Source organism: Phoca vitulina, unplaced genomic scaffold (assembly GCF_004348235.1).
Source record: "Phoca vitulina isolate PV1807 unplaced genomic scaffold, GSC_HSeal_1.0 scaffold45, whole genome shotgun sequence".
NCBI classification, from domain to species: Eukaryota; Metazoa; Chordata; class Mammalia; order Carnivora; family Phocidae; genus Phoca; species Phoca vitulina.
The window spans coordinates 1,035,855-1,053,314 of NW_022589748.1; the positions used below are offsets into that span (position 1 = coordinate 1,035,855).

At 59.6% G+C, this 17,460-nt stretch overlaps 2 protein-coding genes across 3 annotated transcripts; both read right to left on the minus strand.

Moving 5' to 3' along the window:
• Positions 1–72: 72 nt before the first annotated feature.
• On the minus strand, positions 73–3,980 carry VGF (VGF nerve growth factor inducible). Of its 2 annotated transcripts, none has more exons than XM_032430919.1 (2): positions 3,767–3,980; positions 73–3,259 (listed from the first exon to the last, which is right to left on the minus strand). In XM_032430919.1, exon 2 carries the CDS (start codon positions 3,237–3,239, stop codon positions 1,386–1,388), a length of 1,854 nt encoding a protein of 617 aa, XP_032286810.1. In that variant the 5' UTR covers positions 3,240–3,259; positions 3,767–3,980; the 3' UTR covers positions 73–1,385. The 2 variants fall into 2 exon arrangements, with proteins under 2 accessions (XP_032286810.1, XP_032286811.1); XM_032430920.1 differs by lacking the exon at positions 3,767–3,980 and adding an exon at positions 3,389–3,631.
• A 6,650-nt stretch (positions 3,981–10,630) lies between these two features.
• NAT16 (N-acetyltransferase 16 (putative)) lies at positions 10,631–16,696 on the minus strand. Its single transcript, XM_032430676.1, is given in 6 exon segments — positions 10,631–11,200; positions 11,775–11,963; positions 12,731–12,867; positions 12,870–12,897; positions 12,988–13,129; positions 16,471–16,696. Coding segments are annotated over 5 exon segments (1,062 nt in total). The 5' UTR covers positions 13,126–13,129; positions 16,471–16,696.
• Between the last annotated feature and the right edge of the window lie 764 nt (positions 16,697–17,460).

A 17,460-nucleotide genomic window follows, 5' to 3' on the forward strand; every position in this document is an offset into this window, starting at 1 on the left:
AAGGAAGGAAAGGCTCCTGGGATCAGTCAGGAGGGGACTAGGATTGCCAGAGTTAAAGGGAAAAAACAAACAAACAAACAATAGAGGACATCCGGTGCCATTTGAATGATAATGAATATTTTTAGGATAAGCGTGTCCTATGCAAATACATTGGTTGTTTATCCATAGTGAAAATTTAACTGAGTGTCCTGTACTTTATCTGGCACCCCTATTCCAGATGGATTTGTGAGCTCAAAGCCTCTCTGAACATGGTGCCTCCAGCTCCCCGAGCTGCCTTCGGCCAGGGAGGAGCAACTCCTGGGGACATGGTTTCACTCCTGGGAGGTTTCTTTGTGGAAGATTCGTTCAGCTGGTTTAGTTTTATTTGGAGAGAGGAATCAGGGGTTCAGGGGTATAGCCAACCCTGTATGCTTACCACAGGGTTGAGGAGTGGCTAAAAGCAGGGTGTTTCTGTAGCTGGAGGCCCCTCCTCCCTGTTTGTTGTGAAGTACACAGGACCAGGGAATTTAGGGGGCAGGTAAGGGAGGCGGGTGGGTGAGGTTGGAACAGGGACTGTGAGGAGCCACCTAAGTGGCTGGAGGATCATGGATAGAAGAGCCTTCTAAGTGGACTGGAGCTGCCCCACCCTGGGGACCAATGACTTTAACCACCACCACCACCACCCCCACCACCACCCCCACCCCTAGGCTGCAAGTGGAATTTAGGCTTTCTTCATAGATACGGGCCATATTCTACTCTGAAATACGGCTGAAAGTGGTTCCACCACCCTGGCTTTTGAACAGGAGGAGATGGGTGTTGTGGCTGGCGCTTCCCTCACCGCCCCTTGGGAAGGACCACGCAGGCCCAAGGGGACGGGTGAATAACGGAGAACAAAGTCCTAATAAAATAGTCACTTTTATTTCTTAGCAAAACTATTTCCTCCGTGAGGGGTATTTACAACAGAGAAGGGAAAGAATAGGTAAATTCACAGCGATCTGGAGAGGGTGGAGAGGCTCCTGGGAGGCCCAAAGGGCAGGAGACAGACACTTCTTCACACAATTAACTGGAACAGCTTTTTCCGGTTTTGGACGGGGACGTCCCGGGAGGGACTAGGTGGGGACAGAGGCCCGTGGGGGGAGGGGATTCGCACAAACCGCCCGCCCGCCTGGGGTGGCCCCGGGGGGCCTCCTTGAGTGAGTTTGGGGAGTTCGGGCTTCGAATCCGGGAAGCGGTCTGACAGGTCCCGGCGCAGCCCGGGGGCGGGGCGACCCGAGGGCGGGGGCGGGGCCTGGAGGCGTCCAGGGGCGGGGCTGGGGTGCATGCAAACACCGAGAAGGGAGAGGAGCAACACGGAGGGGGGTGGCCGAGCGCGCACCGGCGGCGCACGGGGGCGGGACCAGAGCAGGTCACGGGCGCCGGAGCAGCACGTGCTCGATGTAATTCTCCAGCTCCTCCTGCTCCTGCATCCGGCGCTCCTCCGCCTCTGCCTCCTCCTGCGCGCGCAGCGCCTGGGCCTCCCGGCCAGGATAGTGGTGCGAAGGTGGCAGGGCGTGGTGGTAGTGGCGGCGGCGCGAGGCAGCGGGCGGCTGCAGTGTCCGCGGCCGGATGTAGTTGGGAAAAGGGTGGTAGGGCCCGGGGGGAAACAACTCGTCCTCCTCGCGATCCCAGGGCGGGAGCACCTCGTTCCAGTCGGGCAGCTCATCTCGGGCGGGGGCGGGGGCAGGGGGCGGGGGCTGCGGGGAACGGACGTGGGTGGGGGCGGGGGCGGCCCGGGGGTGCGGCACCGGCTCCGGAGGGGCGTTCTTCTTCCGCTTCCGCTTCTCCTCCACCTCCTCGATGATGCTGACCACGTCGTCCGCTGGCAGGTGGAGTTTGGTGGACAGCTCAATGAGGCTGTCGATCGTCTGAGGGTCCATCTCTTCGTCGTCGTCTTCCTCCTCCCCGCCCTCCTCTGCCCCCTCAGCCTCCTTCCGACGGTGGCCGGGCATCTCTTCCTGGGAGCGCTTGTCCTCGGCTCCGGCTTCCCCGTCCTCCTCCTCTGCGAACAGCAGCGCGTTCTGCCGCGCCCTCTCCGCCTCCTCCGCCTCTGCCTCCGCCTCCGCCGCCTCCTCATCCTCTTCCCCCACCCTCTCCGCCCCGCCGCGTCTCTCCTGCTCCGCCTCCGCATCCTCCCTCTCGCTCTCTCGCTCCTCCTCCTTCTCCTGCAGCCCCCGACCCCCAAGGCCGCGCTGCCGGGCCCCGCCCTGCAGCAAATACTGGAGCAGCAGGTCGGAGGCGAGGTCTGCCAGCCGCTCTTCCTGCGCCGCGGCCTGCCGTGTGGCCTCTGCCTGGCGCCGCCCGGCCTCTACCTGCGCCAGCCCTTGCTGTAGAAGGCGCTCCCCCGCCTCAGAGCCGCCCAGGAGTGAGCTCTCCGGACGGCGCGCCTTGGGGAAAGGGGCACCCAGGCTTTGGTACGCTTTGGATAGGGGTGCCAATGCCTCACCTAGATGTGTTTTGGGGGAGGACACTCCTTCCCCGAACTGGTGGGCTTCAGGAAGGGGCCCACTCTCGGGCATACGCGCCTGGAATTGCGGGGGAGCAGGGGGTGGCAGAGGCGCGCGCTCCGGGACGCGCGCCTGGAACTCTCCCCAGGAAGCGCGCCACACGCGCTCCGGCCCGGGGCTCTCCAGGTTGACTCGGGTCAGCGTGTGCGTGCGAGTTTCCGTCTCTGCTGCCGCTGTCTCTTGCTGGCGCTTGGCGTTGCTCGGACTGAAATCTCGCAGTTCCTGGAGCAGTGAAGCTAGCGCCTCGAGCTCTTCGGAGGGGTCGCCAGCCTCGGGACCATTCTCCTGAGTCTGAGGGCGAGGCGGGGCCGCAGGTGCCTGGGTCTCTGGCGCCGGGAGGCTGTGGGTCTGGCTGCGCACGGTCTCGGTCAGCAGAGCTTCTGCTGCTTCCTCCTTTGGCCCCTGCTGGGAGCCGCCGGGCGCCGGAGGCGAGCCCGGGCGGTCAAGAGCCTGCAGCAGCACCGCGGCCAGCGCCCGGGGATCCACGCCCTGGAAAAGCTCTCCCTCCTCCTGAGGCTCGGAATTTCGAGCGGCTCGGACCTCTGGGGCGCTAACATCCTTCGGCCCGGGCACTGCGTCCCCAGCTACCGGCTCTTTATGTTCAGAGCTGAGGGGAGGTGGCTGCGCCTCAGGGTGCCCCGGGGGCGCTGCTCCCAACCCCTTGATCAGTAGAAGGAAGCAGAAGAGGGTGGAAGCCGGCAACGTGAGCGATTTCATGACCAAAGGACTGCCGGAGACTGTGAAAAATAGAAGGGACCAAAGAAAGAGGGTTTCTGTAAGAATTTTCCGCTCTCTGATTCTATATCCCCTTCCCCCACCTTTAATCAGGAAATCCAGGGCTTCCCTCATCCCCCTAATAACCTTACCCAGAAGAGGGACGTTTAGGAGCAAAGGAGAAAGATGTTGTGCCGATCTCTGGAGTCGTGTAAATGGGAAAACGCCCGCAACCCTCGCTCCCCCCAGTGCCTCCTCGCCCCCTTGCCTAAGCCATCTCACTGCCAGCGCCCACGTACTAAGCAGCTAAGATAAGGGGAAAAAAATCTCTGCTCCCTCCCCACAGGACTCCCCGGATGGTGCGTGGGCGACTTTAGCGGCAAGAGAAAAGCGGCGACTCCCCCATTTACCAGGGACCCTTACCGGGGGCTCCCCGCTGTGTTTTTAATAGCCCCATCCGGGAGGAGAGAGAACCCTCCCTCACGCCCACGGCTGCCGAGGGTTTGAGGGATGGACAGCGGAGTATTTACCAGCTGGTGTCACGATGCGGGAGGTGGAGAGGAGGGTCTGGGCGGGGTGGGGACAGGGGAAGATCGGGACGCGTCCGCCTCGGCTCCGAGCAGTGGCTGGGATAGGAGCGACGGTCGAGTTCTGGCGTCCAGTGGGTTGGGCTCAGCTGGGTCCGCGCGGCTCTGGGCGACTCGCTCGCTCCGGCTTCAGCACGCTGGACAGCGCCCGCGCCGCTGCCGCCTTATAAAGGGGAGAGCGCGGGGTCACGTGGGTTCGCCCCGCCCCATTGACGTCAATGTTCATTCATGGGGAAGCGGGCGGGCGCCTCGAGGTGGGGGGCAGCCCAGTGATTGGAGAAGGTGTTCTTCTCCCGGCCCGCGCCTGCGCGCCGGGAGCCTCGGCTGGAGGGGCGTGCGCTAGCCGAGCACCGGGGAAATGAATGAATGAATGAATGAATGAAATCGCCGGGGCGGGCGGGGCAGGGGGCTATGAATGAATGAAGGAGGGACGAGGAGAAAAGGATGAATGAATGAATGGGAGAATGAATGGAAGGGTGGATGCAGAGACGCTGCAAGGCGGGAGGGTGGGTTACAGAGCAACTTGCAGCTGCGGGAGCCCGCGTCGCTGAGCCGAATAGGATGGGGGCACTCCCAGAGTCTGACTGGGCATCAGTAGGAGATCCATACTGGGGAGGGGGAGGATAAGGATTCCAAAGCCGAGGAAGGGGCTGGACTCCCCATCTCCCGACCGCACGCACGGTCCACGGGGAACACACCCAAGGACGGCGTGAACCCGAGAGAGGAGGGACGGATCTGCGCGCCTGCGGGCGCTGTTCGTGGATCTGCGGTGCGGGGTGCCAGCCCTGGGCCGGGGCAGATGGGTGGATCTTGCGGTTTTGGTAATCCCGTTGGAAAGGGTCCGAGTCGGAAGAAAGGGGAAAGACTGAGGATGTGTGTGCCTCTATGTCGTGTCTGTTCACAGTCGGTGCGTGTTTGGAGAAAAAGGTGTGTCTGTCCTTCTGTCCAGCTCACTCTGTAGCGTATGTTGGCGGCCCGGCTTGCCCCTTGTCAGCCCACCTCTCCCCCCCACCCTCCTCCTGCTTCTTTCCCTCCCTCTGCTTCCCCCCAAAGGACGTTTGGAGGGCGAGAGCAGACCAGGTGGGGAGGGGGTTGCGCAGGTTGGGGGGTGACTCAACTCCAGCTCTCTCCACTGCTTAAAGGGAAGGTTTGAACGCGTTGCAGAGGGGTGGGGGGTGGGTGTGCAACGTCAGACATAGCCCCTCTCTACCACCAGACCCCTCGTCCGTATCTCCTGCCAGAGGCGTTGGGGTTGGGGGCTTGGACAGTTAGAGGTTGGGGGGGGGCGATGACGCACAGATTGCGCAAAGAGAATCCATCAGCGAGCCGGGTCCAGTGAAGGGAGACCAGCCCGTGGGCGGGGGTGGGGGGAGGACGGAAATGGGGAGGGGGCAGGGGAGAAGGGAGGAAGGCAAGGGGAGCAGTCACTGCAGGAATGAAGGGGAGGAGGGAGGCTGGAGGGGGCTGCGGTGCAGGCAAAGAGCTGTGCGGGGGCGTGGGCAGGGAAAGGGGGGAGTGACAATGACACATGCCAGACACACAAGAACTGCGGACACAAGGGGTGCCTGTGGGCACACGCAGGGCACCCGCACCCTAAGACTCTGGAAACCGAGATCAGGGCTATCTGTCAGGGGCTCAGAGACTCTTTCAGAGACAGTCCTCAACCCCCTCCTCATCTCTTCCTAACACTGACCCTCCTTCTCTCTCTCTCTCTCTCTCTCTCTCTCTGTCACACACACACACACACACACACACACACACTCACGTGCTTTCTTCTATAGCCAGCAGTGGCTTCTCGGTTCCATCAGTGGCTCGACTTTCCCAGAAGAAAGCCCATCAGCTCTGCAGGGAAAGAGGTGGGGAGGAGTAGAGAGAGGAAAGAGAGAAGAGATGGGAGCAGGAGAGGGAGGGAGGAAAGAAGGAATCTGGAACAGGTAGAAGGAACAGGCTAAAGGAGAAAAAAAAAAAAAAAAAACCCCACCAACACAGCACTGAGAACCAAGGTGACTGTGGAAATACCAAAGAAAGCAGAGAGAGGAGGGGGCAGCAGACCCCAAGGCTGTGCGTCGCCCCCCACCCCTTACACACAGTACTATCTAGGACCACTGCCTAACCTGGGGGCTCCCCCTCATTCCTCTTTCTCCTCCTCTTCTTCTCCCCTTTATCTTCCCAGCCTGGTTACTGTGAGCAGTGGAATGGGGAGGGGGTCACGTTACCTTCCCGAGGAGGATGAATCAGAGAGATGGCTCAGACATCTGGAGGGGGGAGGGGAAGCCATCCAAGAGAGAAGGAAGAGGGGAGGGAAGGAGCCAAGGGGGGCAGACTGAGAGGCTGATGGGGCTAACGACTAAGTGTGAGATGAGGGGAGACAGGCACCTAGAGAAACGGTTTGTGTTCCTGTAGGCTTGTATATGTGCACACACACCTATGTGTGCATGTACATGTGTGTGCATGTGTGTTTGTGCGTGTGCAGAGTTTAATGAAACATATGGGAGGGGGGAGAAAGGGAATTGGAAGACCAATTGTGTATTTAATCAGATAGAGTGGATGGGCATGATAGTGTTCCACTTTAAATATGAAATCTTCTCTTGCAATCTGTGTGGCCATGTTTTTTTGCCTGTTTCCAGATGTCATTGTATAAGTATTGAGTGCGTGTGGGTTCCGATCCTTCTGAGTGTCTGTATACCTGTGTAGTTGGGGGACTTTGAGTGCATCCAGTCTGGGCACCTGCTGGTGTCTGAAAAGTGAGCCTGGCCTGGTGTGTCAACAGTGTGTGTGTGTGTACACATGCGTCTTTGTGCATTTCTCTGAATCCTTCCCTGCTTTTTGATTTATGTTACAAGTTATGTAGATGTCTCTGTGTCTTTGATCTTGCCCGCCCCTCCCCCACATTCACCATCTCTAGATTTCTGTACAGGAAACCCACTCATCTGCTGCCCCCAAGTTCGGGTCCTTGCCCCCTTGTTTTCAGAGTGTTCCTCTGTTCTTCCATTCTTCCCCAACTCTTCACCCTTTCCTTCCTCCACTCAGCCCAGAAGCCCAGGGGAGCTTCTCAGACCCTGACATCCCAAGAATCTCAGTCAGCATGGGGTAAGGGAGGGAGGGGGGCAGCAAGGTAGCGGGGTGGGCACCAAGCCAGGGCATCCACAGCAATAGGCTTGGTGATAACACAATCCGGATCATGTCTACATGGACTCTGAATCTCTGGGTCTGTTTCTGCCTGTCTTCATCTCAGTTCCCTACCTGGGTCTGCTCATTCACACACACCCCACCTCTCAGAGATGTGCTATGCCCTTCATACCCTGCTGCCTCTAGGGGCTTCTGGAAAACAGCTGGACTGGGGACAGTTGCCTGGAATCAGTAGAGGAAGGAGATGGCAGGAAAGATAGAGAATGGAGAGACAGAGCTAGCAAAGGCAGTGCTGAGATGCGGACCTGGAGGGGATGCCTGGTGTTTGCTGAGTTATTTGTATAAATCCTTCTCTTTGTCTTTGTTTCTGAATCTCTCATACTCTCCAAGAGGGCAGCAGGAGAAGATGGGGTCCAATGGAGTAGTGATCCAAACTGAAGATTTGGAAAGCCAGGGGAGGGGGGTGGACAGAGTACTGTGTCTTTTCCCTGAGAAGGTTTGGAAGAGAAAAAGAGGGCAGGGGCTTGGGGACCCCGCAGCTCACCGTCCCCCCAACTCTCCCTTCCCCCCAACCGGTGACTCACCTCTGCAGCCTTTCATTGCGTCAGCGATGGGGGGACAGGCAGGGAGGGGGGCACTTTATGAGAGGGGCAGGGGTCTCCACTCTGAACTGAAAGAAGGTGCTGAAGGTCCCCCTGAAAATGGCCCCATTAAAAAGCATCATTGCCCTATCCCCTTACCAGCCCTGTTCAGTAGAGTGGGGAGTCCTGGGGAGGGGACTGAGAGGGGGCTGGGGGCCACTGGTGGGTCTGGGAATGATGAGTAATAGGAAGGGGTGCCCACCCTGATTTTCAGTTCCAGGGTCCCATTCTCTCATACCCCCACCCACTCCTGAGTGGGGGATGGGAGACCCAGCAAGCCGGGGGAGGGCAAAGCCGCAGAGATGAGTCACCAAGAGAATGAGAGAGAAAGAGACAGAGATGAGGGGAGACACAAAGAGAGACAGCTTCTGGAGAGACTGAGAAGGGAAAACACACACGCCATTAAGGTGATATCCACAAACTAACCAGAGAAAGCGACTTGTGTATTTTCATAATTCTGACCCAGCCTCCTCCAACATCCACCTGTCACACACAAACATACTGTTGTTATTCAGAGTTACACTGATATTCTGAGACACACCCACTTACACAAACACAGTATCACACCTAGCCTGGCAGTGTCACTCAGACACATGCTGAAGATGGGACCAGGGTAATGGAGATTTGCGTTGAGAGCCCTCGTTCCTTTTACATGGAATGGTGGGAGGGATCCTGAAGGAATGTGACTTCAAAAATCCAAGATGCGGTTTCAGGGACTCACAGGCTACGCCTTGCACACACGACGATACACAGTTGCCTACCTCCCCATCCACACACACATAGTAACATATCAAGCATCCTCCTCATCAAAAAGCCACTTGGAGTACCTGATTCTGGGGTACACCAGGCACGTTGTCCCGAATACATCCCACCCGGACACCCTGTGACTCGTACACACATGTACAGAAACGCAGACACACAAAGACGCCCATGGACACACTCACACGGACGGAAACCACCTTGCGCTGCCTCGCCTGCGTCCGCGCGTCCTGGCGCCCCCGCGTGTTACTTTTCGGAATCGCAGTCTCCGGCGCTCTGGAGCTCGGCTCCCGGGGGGCGGCGCCCAAGCTCCCTCCACCTCCTCCCCCTTCCGCGCGGTGCCCACCCAGGAATCCGGAAAGCGAGCGCTCTGGCCAAGAGAGCCGAGAGCCGGGAGTTAGGCGCCTGAATTGTGGGGCTGAGGGAGGCCGGTCCTGGATGCCAAAGGGAACTTGGGAGAGAAGCCCATAGAATTGGGATAGCAGCGGACTCCCAGGTCCAGGGGAAAGGGAGACCCGGGCTTGCCAGGGCGCCGCGCAGCTGCCCTCCTCGCTCCTGAGCAACCGCTTCTTTCTGCCGCTTGGCTGGGGTGGGGGTGGGGGCAGCCGCGGCCAGCAGCCCTCTCCAGCTCCAGGAAGTCATTAGCCCCATTGCCACAGGGCTTAGAGATCCTCTCTAATACAGGCTGCTGGGGAAGGGAGAGGGGGCGGATAATGCGTCTCATCCCTCCCCCACTGAGAAGTGAAACAGACACAGAGGGTGGGCTAAGGGTCCGTTTTATTGCAATACAGCCGCGGTTGAAGTGACAGGGAGGGTGGCAGCGTGGCCAGGCGCCCCAGGCAGCCAAGCAAGGCAGTGCCGCACAGCCGCAGAACCGGAACTGGGGGAGGTGATGAAGCAGCGGCTGTCCTCTTTGCCCACCTTCTTCCACCTCCAGGCGCCCTCCTCTGCCCACGTCTTTGACTCCATCCCCAGCGACCCCTGTGCTTGCTGTCAACAAATCCCCACCGACTGTCCATCGACCAACGACAAGTTCAAGCACTCACGGTCACACGGAGTGCGGTTCTGAGGCATGCTCGGGGCGTGGGACACCTGAATTCTAGTCCCTGCCAGGCTCCCAGCTACTTTGAGTGACTTGGAAGGCACTTTGGTCTTTGCGAGCCTCTGTTTCCTCCCTCTGTGGTAGATGTGAGGATCCACAGCTGAGCAATTGCAGCTGTTACTACTTGCATTCAAATAGAAAACTGTCAAAGTCCAAAAAGCATAAAGAAACCCGAGGAAGGGAGGGCTGTCCAGAAATATCTGGAGGTGGGGGTTCCAGGGGCGCCAGAAGGCAGCCTGGTTAGAACCGGAAGACAGCCCCATACTGGGCTGAGGGATCTGCCCTCCCCACACCAAACTCTCCAGCCCAAACCCCCTGGTCCACGGCCCAGTTCAGGCCACTGGCTGGGGGCATGGGAAGGGGGGCCTCTGAAATAGCAACATGGTGCAAAGTCGGAGGAAACCCGTCAGAGGGGGCAGGCTTGGAAAGATGCGACACCGGAGGGTCAACAGGGCATTATAATTCTAGGACATTGACAGGCTCTCTCTCCGTATTGCACACAGGGTGGGTGATGAAAAGGTCACGGGGAAGAGGAATGGAGGAGCAGACAAATGGACCATGAGAGCAGCTAAGTGTCTGGGAGGCCCAGGGAGGAGGAGGATGGGGGCACAGAGAGAAGGAGGGAGAGGACACTGACGCAGAAGCGCAGAAGGCTGGGAGGGAGGCTGAGAGGGCAGTGCCGGGCAAGCCCTGAGAGTTTGAGAAAGGGCGGGAGGAAGAAAAGTAATGCGTGTTGGGCAGCTGGGCATAGCACATCCTTCTGTCCGCTTCCACCCGCGAGGGGGCAGAAGGGAGAAGCCAGGAAGGGCAGAGTTCACAGTCAGGCCAGGGCGACGGACAAGGAAAGGCTCTGAAGCCTGGGAAGGAACCCATTCTTTGGCCAGTAAAGGGGGAAAGGGCGGACAATAGCAGCGCAAGGGCCTCCCCCAAACCCGGCGGTTCGGATCAAGGCGTGGGCAACAGCTTTTGGGCGCGCTAGAGGCAGGATGGCCGACCGAGAAGTAAGGGTAAAAAGGTTAGGGAGGGCGCTCCGAGGAAGGCTGGGCTTCAGAGCCCGCCGCGGGGCGCAGGGGGAGGGGGCGGAGCTTGCAAACAGTGGCGGGCAGGGCTTTCTGGAGATCAGCGCCGGAGGGCAGATCTAAAGTGCTTCTTCTCTCCCCTCCGACAGGAGAGGCCCTAGCTGTCGGCCTCCAGCAGGTACTGCTCTGGATAACCCTTGACCAGCTCGAGCCCCAAGCCGGCCTGGCAGAAGTCAGCCAGCTGTGACCATAACTGGGGCTCTAGGAAAAGCTGGCACAGGACGATGAGGCCGGCGAGGCGCGGGGCCTAGCGCTGCAGGTGCCACAGAAGCTGGCTCTGCACCTGCACGCCATCGCTGCCGAAGGCGTTGATGTTGAGGTAGCGCCACGTGCAGTCACCGCCCTGCGGGATGGGGAAGGGGCGCGTGCACAGCGTGAGCACGCGCGGGCACGCGCGGCTGTCCACGCGCCACTCCAGGCCCTTGGCCGCCAGCAGGCGCGGGTTGCTCTCCCTCGGCCGGTAGGGCTGCCGGTCCTGGATGACGGTCCTGCCCGGAAGCTCGTCGCGCTGCACGGAGGGCGACAGCAGGAGGCGTGCCACGTCGCCACCAGCCTCCGACGATACGGCCTCGGTGGGCAGCCGCGAGAAGCTCCCAGAGACCCGCAGCGCCGCGGGGTTCAAGGGTGAGCGCGGGGTGGGCGCGGAGGCCTGGAGAGCCCAGCGCCTCTTGGCGTCTTCACTCCCACATTCACACTCACGGGATCCCAGTAGGGCCCCTCGGGAGGACCAAGCGTGCCGGGCCAGGTGGAGTGGGGTATGTGAAAGCCTGCCCCCGGCCCCCCGAAGGTAGCATGGAGGAACCAGGGGGCGCGGCCTCGGAGTATGTGCCTGGATCCCCAAGGAGGGGCGGGTTCAGTGTGGGGCCTTGGGTCTCCGAGGGGAGGGCAAGGGTGGGAAACCGATCAGTCGGTAGGATAGGGGAAGAGGAGGGAAAGGACAAAGCCTCGGATTAGGATCTTTGGGTCCCTGAAGGGAGGCAGAATCAATAGAGGAGAGGAAGGGTCACGGAACTCCGGACGCCTGGGCTCCGCAGCCACCTGGAGTAAGGACTGAGGGTTTGACGGTTGGGAGTCAGGAGCTTTTTTTGACTGCCCCTGGGCAAAAGGGTCTGGGTCGGGACTGGGAGTCCGGGGCTGGGCTCACGCGCGCCCCCCCTCGGCAGAGCCTGCAGAGAAAGCAAGCCGGTGACTGGGCGAGGGCGGAGGACACCTGGCTAGCTGACCTCCCGAGTCCTTCTCACCTGCTTGGTGATTAGGCGGTATTTCTTCAGCTCCCGGGGGCCCAGCTGGTCGTCCCGGGTGACCTGTGCCACCTTGACCCCCGGGTGCTGTCGCGCCACGCCCTTGCCGCGCTCCCAGGACGCCCCGCGCAGCCCCCGCACCAGCGCGGTCTCCCGGGCGTCGATCACGTGCACCGACTCCAGCGCGATCTGCGGACTGACGCGGTTAGGGAGCCCTCCGCCCCTGCCGGGGCTCTCGGCTCCCAGGACTCGCCTCTTCCCACACGCTGAGCACTCCGTCGTCACCACCCCGGGCGCCAGGCCAGACCCGGGCCTGCCCGGGGAGATCTCCTCAGCACTCGGGTCTCGAATTCCAGAGCCGGCAGAACGCCCATTCGTCCGGGTCTCGTCCACCTCTTTTTTTTTTTTTTTTCCGTCCACTTCCTGAGATGCTCCAGTTCGGCTTGCACCGGGTCCCTGAGGATGATCGCCACACCCCCTTTCCCTGGCTCCACCCCAGGAGCTTGCTACGCCCCCTAGCCCCTGCCACGCCCCCGCTTCTTCTTAGCTACGCCCAGACCCCCTCTCGGAGCCTGACCCGCTCACCGCTTCCGGGTGCTCTTTGTGCGAGAGTTCAGTCCACTCGGGGGTCTTGACCGCACTCTTGCTCTCACCTCCAGTCTACCCTCTCTTGCCTGCTCTTTTCTGTTTATGCTTCTGCCCCCAGAAACTCAAACGAATCTTCAAAGACCGAAGCTGTCCCCAGTCCCTCCCTCCGGTTCCTCCGCTATTCCAAGTACTACACGTCCTCCGTTCTACGCTCATTGGCTGGGCCCCTGGATCCGCACGCCCTACTCTTTGGTTCCAAAGCAGACCCGCTCTTCAGCATCCGGACGAGAGCCTCGCCTCCTCTCCTTCCTAAGATCCGTCACCCAAATGTAGCTTCACCCCCTTTTCAGCAGGGCCCCGGGTCTCACCACTCCGTTATGCTTGGCCAGCACCAAGGTGCCGTCGGGATCCCGGAGCCGGCTGTGGTAGCGGCTGAGAAGGTAGTCGAGGCCACCGTAGACGCCCCCAGAGATGGCCAGCACCTCCTCAAACTCCCGTTCTGTGCCACCACGAAGTCCAACGGCTCGGCCTTATCCTCAGGCCCCCATCCGGACCTGGGGTTGGCCCCCAAGGACTTGGCCTTGGTCTCAGGCCCCGATTCAGCCCCCAGGGTCTTGGTCTCAGCCTCAGGCCCGGATCCAGATCTGGACTTGGCCGCGGCCTCCTGTGGCTGGGTGTCTCAGTGTGGCTCTGCATCTGGCTCAGCCTCCTCTTCAGGCTTAGGGACCTCTGAGCTGGCGGCACAACTGGCTTCCAACTTCATTACCCTGCAGAAAAAAGACAACCCAGTATTGTGGTCAGAGCCCCTGTTTCCACATGTGGCCCGCTACACACCCAGTCCCCACAGCCCTTTCCTCCACAAATACCCCTTCTCTTCTGCTCTCCGCACAGACCCTGGGAATACAGGGCCTCCTGCTCTGACCAGCTCCCAGAGCTCCCAACCCTTCCAGGAACCCCATGAGCTCCTCAGACACTGTCCCGAGATCTCCTTCACCCCCAGTTGCTCCCAGGGACTCAGACAAGGGGCAGAAGGCCCTTGGAGGGGTAAAAAATGGAAAGGGTCCCCCCACCTCTCCAAGACCTCTGTAAGAACATGAGAAACCACCATCTCCACTCCCCCTACAAAAGGGGTCCCTGGGAAAAACAGAGGGTTCAATTCCCCCCTTCCTACCACTGCCAGTCACAATCCCAGGGCAAAGGGGGGGGGGGTGTAGACTCCAGATCTTCCCCCTATTGCCACTCCAGTACCCTCCACTCCCGCCTCTGACACATATATTCAAACATAAACCAGAGTGGACATTAGAAAATTTCAAGTCGTTCCTCCCAGGCTTATCAAACCCGCCTTTCCCTTCCTCCTTCCTCCTTCTCCATAGGGAGACCTGGCTCCACTCTAGGGCCAGATGATCATTTGGGAAAGGGCTCTGTTGGAGCTCCTGCAAACAGAATGTCACCTAGATCCCCTATGCCCCTCTTCCATTTACCTTGCCTCCAGAGAGTCTCTTCTGATTTTCTCTCTCCCTCTGTTCTTCTTTCTAAATTCTTCCTATAATTCTTACCCTACCTCCTACTCAAGATTTTCTGTGTCCTTCCTATTCTCATTTTTGGGTTAACTCCTCTGGATCTGTCACCGTTTGGCCTCCAGCTCTTCTGTTTTCCCTGCCAGAGCCAGGGCCAAGAGAAAGCCCCCTCCCCAAGTCCTAATGACTCTTCATTTCCAGACCTCTCTTCTCCAGACAAACCAGATCAACCAGTTAAATCCGCTTCCTCTCTTTCAGCCAGTTATAATAGTCCCTTCATATAACCTACCTTAAGCCTCATTAACCAACATCCCAGGAGACACATATACCAGCTACTTTGTGGGGGATCATGTTGGTTTGGTTGTTTTGTTGTTGTTAACAAGAACATGACCTAGGTTTGGGAGAGGGGACAAACAATGACACCAAGGAGTTTAGGGATGGTCTTAGCTTCCATGTCACAGACATAGCTTACATAAACGCAGCATGCTTGCTATAGAGTTAAAACTTCAAAACAAGAGCCCCATTTCCCTCTTTCTTTTCAGCCTGATGCTGTTGTCTAAGGCCCTCCCAGGTAATCCTTACCTGGATGAAGTAAGACAGCATCAGGCCAATATCATCAGAGAAGAGGGGAAGCCAGACTCAGAGGATCTTAGAGCCCCTGCTAGAGCCACCAGAGACCAGGTTCAACCCACTTCTTTCACAATGAGGAAACGGACACCCAAGGAGGTTAAGATCTGGCCTAAGGTGACTCAGCTTGGATCGAGCCAGGCTAAAGTTTAAGTTTTCCTGGCTCCCCGGCCAGTGGGGGAGACCTCTTTTTGGTGTATTTGGATCTCCAAGCCCAGGCTGAAGAGCAAGGATAGGAATTACTGGGTCCTTCCTTGGCAGGAGTCAAAGGTCCCAAGTACTAAAGGCTAAGAACCAGAAATGGGATGCTAGGAGGAAACCCCAGTGCCCTTCCCCCACTGTCAGCACTTCCATGCCAACAACAAGCCTGGGGCCAGCTCAAGCATCAGATTCCTTGTGGCAGGCTCTGGGGATGATGCGTCTCAGAAAATGAACAAGTTAGCTTGTGGCTTCCATCTACATTTCCAGGCAAACTCACCAGCTGTTCACGGGTCCCTGAAAAATACTAGCTGGTAGTTCTCTGCTGAGCTCAGCAACTCCCCATTGCCCCAAAAAGGGACAGAATGTGAGAAACTTGTAGACAAGGACACATCCAACTAATTCAAGACATTAGGCTTCCATTACCCTCCTTCGCTTTCAAGATGGGGGAGACTCTTTCCAAAGGGTGCATCTACCTACATCTTGGATAAGGTTGTTTGTAAGGGGGTCACAGGAAAGAAGGAAGAGCTTGCAAATTCATCTCTCTCATTTTCTTTCTGGGCACTCCTCTACACCTATTCCCTCAGAATAGCGCCCTCCAACCTGGCTCCTTGAACTATCATTCCCATAAGGTGTCCAGACAGAGGCAGCCCTGTGTTTCCAGGGCACTGTGGGAGATGTAGCTCAGGCATCTCCTGGACCCAGCTCCAGGGAGAGGGGCAGCGTTTCCCTTGCCCTCCATATCCCCACATCCTTGGATCCATTCTTTCAATCTTATAAATATGAATGATCACTCCGGGAGGGGATGATTACAGTCCTCGCTGGGCATGCTGGGAGGCCCCCACCCCACCTCCACCGCACCCCACACACCTGAAATTTTGATGCCCTTGAGGTCGACAGCTTCTGGGAGCTGGAAGAGGGAGGAGAGGGAGCAGAGGGAGCAGAGAGCGGAGAGGCGGAGACAAAGACAAAGCTACACAAAGCGCCCAAAGAAGAGAGCAAAAAGGACAGGAAGGGAGGCAGGAAGGAGACAAAGGCGGACAGGGAGGTGTGGGGCAGGAGAGGATGGGAGAGGGGAGTGGGAGGAGGCACGGATACCAGACACAGACATGACACCTCGTGACTCGGGGTCCAGCGGATGCCAAAAAAGTCCTAGCACTGCACGCCCTCCCCAGGGAGACCTAAATAGAAAGCAGCGACACACCTCCTTCTCCCCACGGTGGGCGAAGGGGGAAGGGGTCAAGGGGAGGAGAAAGCCAGAAAAAGAGTCTGGAAGAGAATAGAGACCTCGGGAACAGAGGCAGGGGAGTCAAGATGAAATGGGGCAGATGCAGGGGATGAGGAAGATAGACCAACGAGCGGTGGGGGATGCCCCCGGGCCACAGCCATGGATTAGGGGGCTGTCCTGGAGGGTCTTCCCCAATCTTTCCTCTGCCCCTTTCCAGGAGTGAGGAGTGGGGGCGGCAGGCGGGAGAGCTTCCGAAGGAAGCTGCCTACTTGGCAGGGGTCCCCGTGGGCGCCAGGCTCTGGGGACAGGTGGGAGCGCAATGGCGACGGGGTGGGGGGAGGGATGACGGACGGGAAAGTGCCTTTGAACATCTAGGCAAAGTCCCGGTTCCAGTTATCTAGGTCACCGGACCCGGAGGGGTAGGGCTGTAGGAGGCGCAGCGGCTGTCTTGCCCTGGGGGGCGGTGGCCTTCTGCTGCCCCCATTCCGTGGAGGAGGAGCACGCCAGCCCCCAGCCCCCAAGGCCCGCGGCGCCCTACCTCGCCGGATCCGGAGCCCGGGCCGGGATGCCGAGACACGGAGCCGGGCCGCCGAGACACGGAGCCGGGCCGGCCACGCGGACAGCGAACGTGCCGGGAGAGGGGTCACTTCGGAGCCCCGAGGGTCGAGTTCGGGTGACGCGCGGGGACCGGAGCAGTCCCAACTCGGAGTTGGAGTGCGGGTGTGGGGTCTGTGTCGCGGCTCAGTCCCGCACGCGGGCGCGCGCTCCGGGAGGTTCGGGGTTCGGGGGCTGCCTCCCGCAGCGACGCTCTGCTGGGCACGGGCTGCGGCTCCGAGGGGCGGAGACCCTAGTGGCGCGGAGGAAACCCGGCCCGGATCTGGAGTGGACTCGGGGCGGCCTGGGGGCGGGGGGGGGGCGGAGAGCAGGTACGGGGCGGGGGGCGTGCGGGCCCGGGGTCGGGCGCAGCTGGGTGACCTCAAGTCCCGCCGACGAGACTCCGCCCCTTGTCCCGGCTGGGCAGCGGGACTAAAGGTGGGAGGTGCCTTGGGTTTTGACGGAGGGGGTGACTGCTGGCTGAGTTATCGCCCCACGCCCCCGGCACCTCTACGCTCTGTCCTGGTCCCTCCTCTCCTTCCCCCGCTTTCGCAGACCTCCCTCCTCCAGGGGCCACCCCCTCAAACTAATCCCGTTCCCCTGACCTTCCGCTGCCAGATAAGTCAGAGCTACTGGAAAGGGCACGCAGAGCCCTGGGGACCAGGTCGGAAAAACTGATGGAGGAAATTGGAAACCCTTGCAGATGGGGGTGCAAGGAGACACCCGGAGACAGAAGCAGAGAGGCTAAAGGGAGCAGAGCCAGGCCAAGACCGGTCAGAAGGGCCACCACTCCCCCGGGGCACAAAGTAGCCTCGTTCCGCGGGTGCACGGGTGGGCTCAGCTCACACTCAGCCGCTGGCCGTCAGGCAACAAGGCCCCCCGCAGGGCAGCACGCAGAAAGACTCCAGGTACACCCACGAACCCACCCCCTCAG

What these genes read in the sequence shown, in the direction of transcription:
- VGF (XM_032430919.1), bottom strand. Translation starts at nt 3,239, where the DNA reads ATGAAATCGCTCACGTTGCCGGCTTCCACCCTCTTCTGCTTCCTTCTA.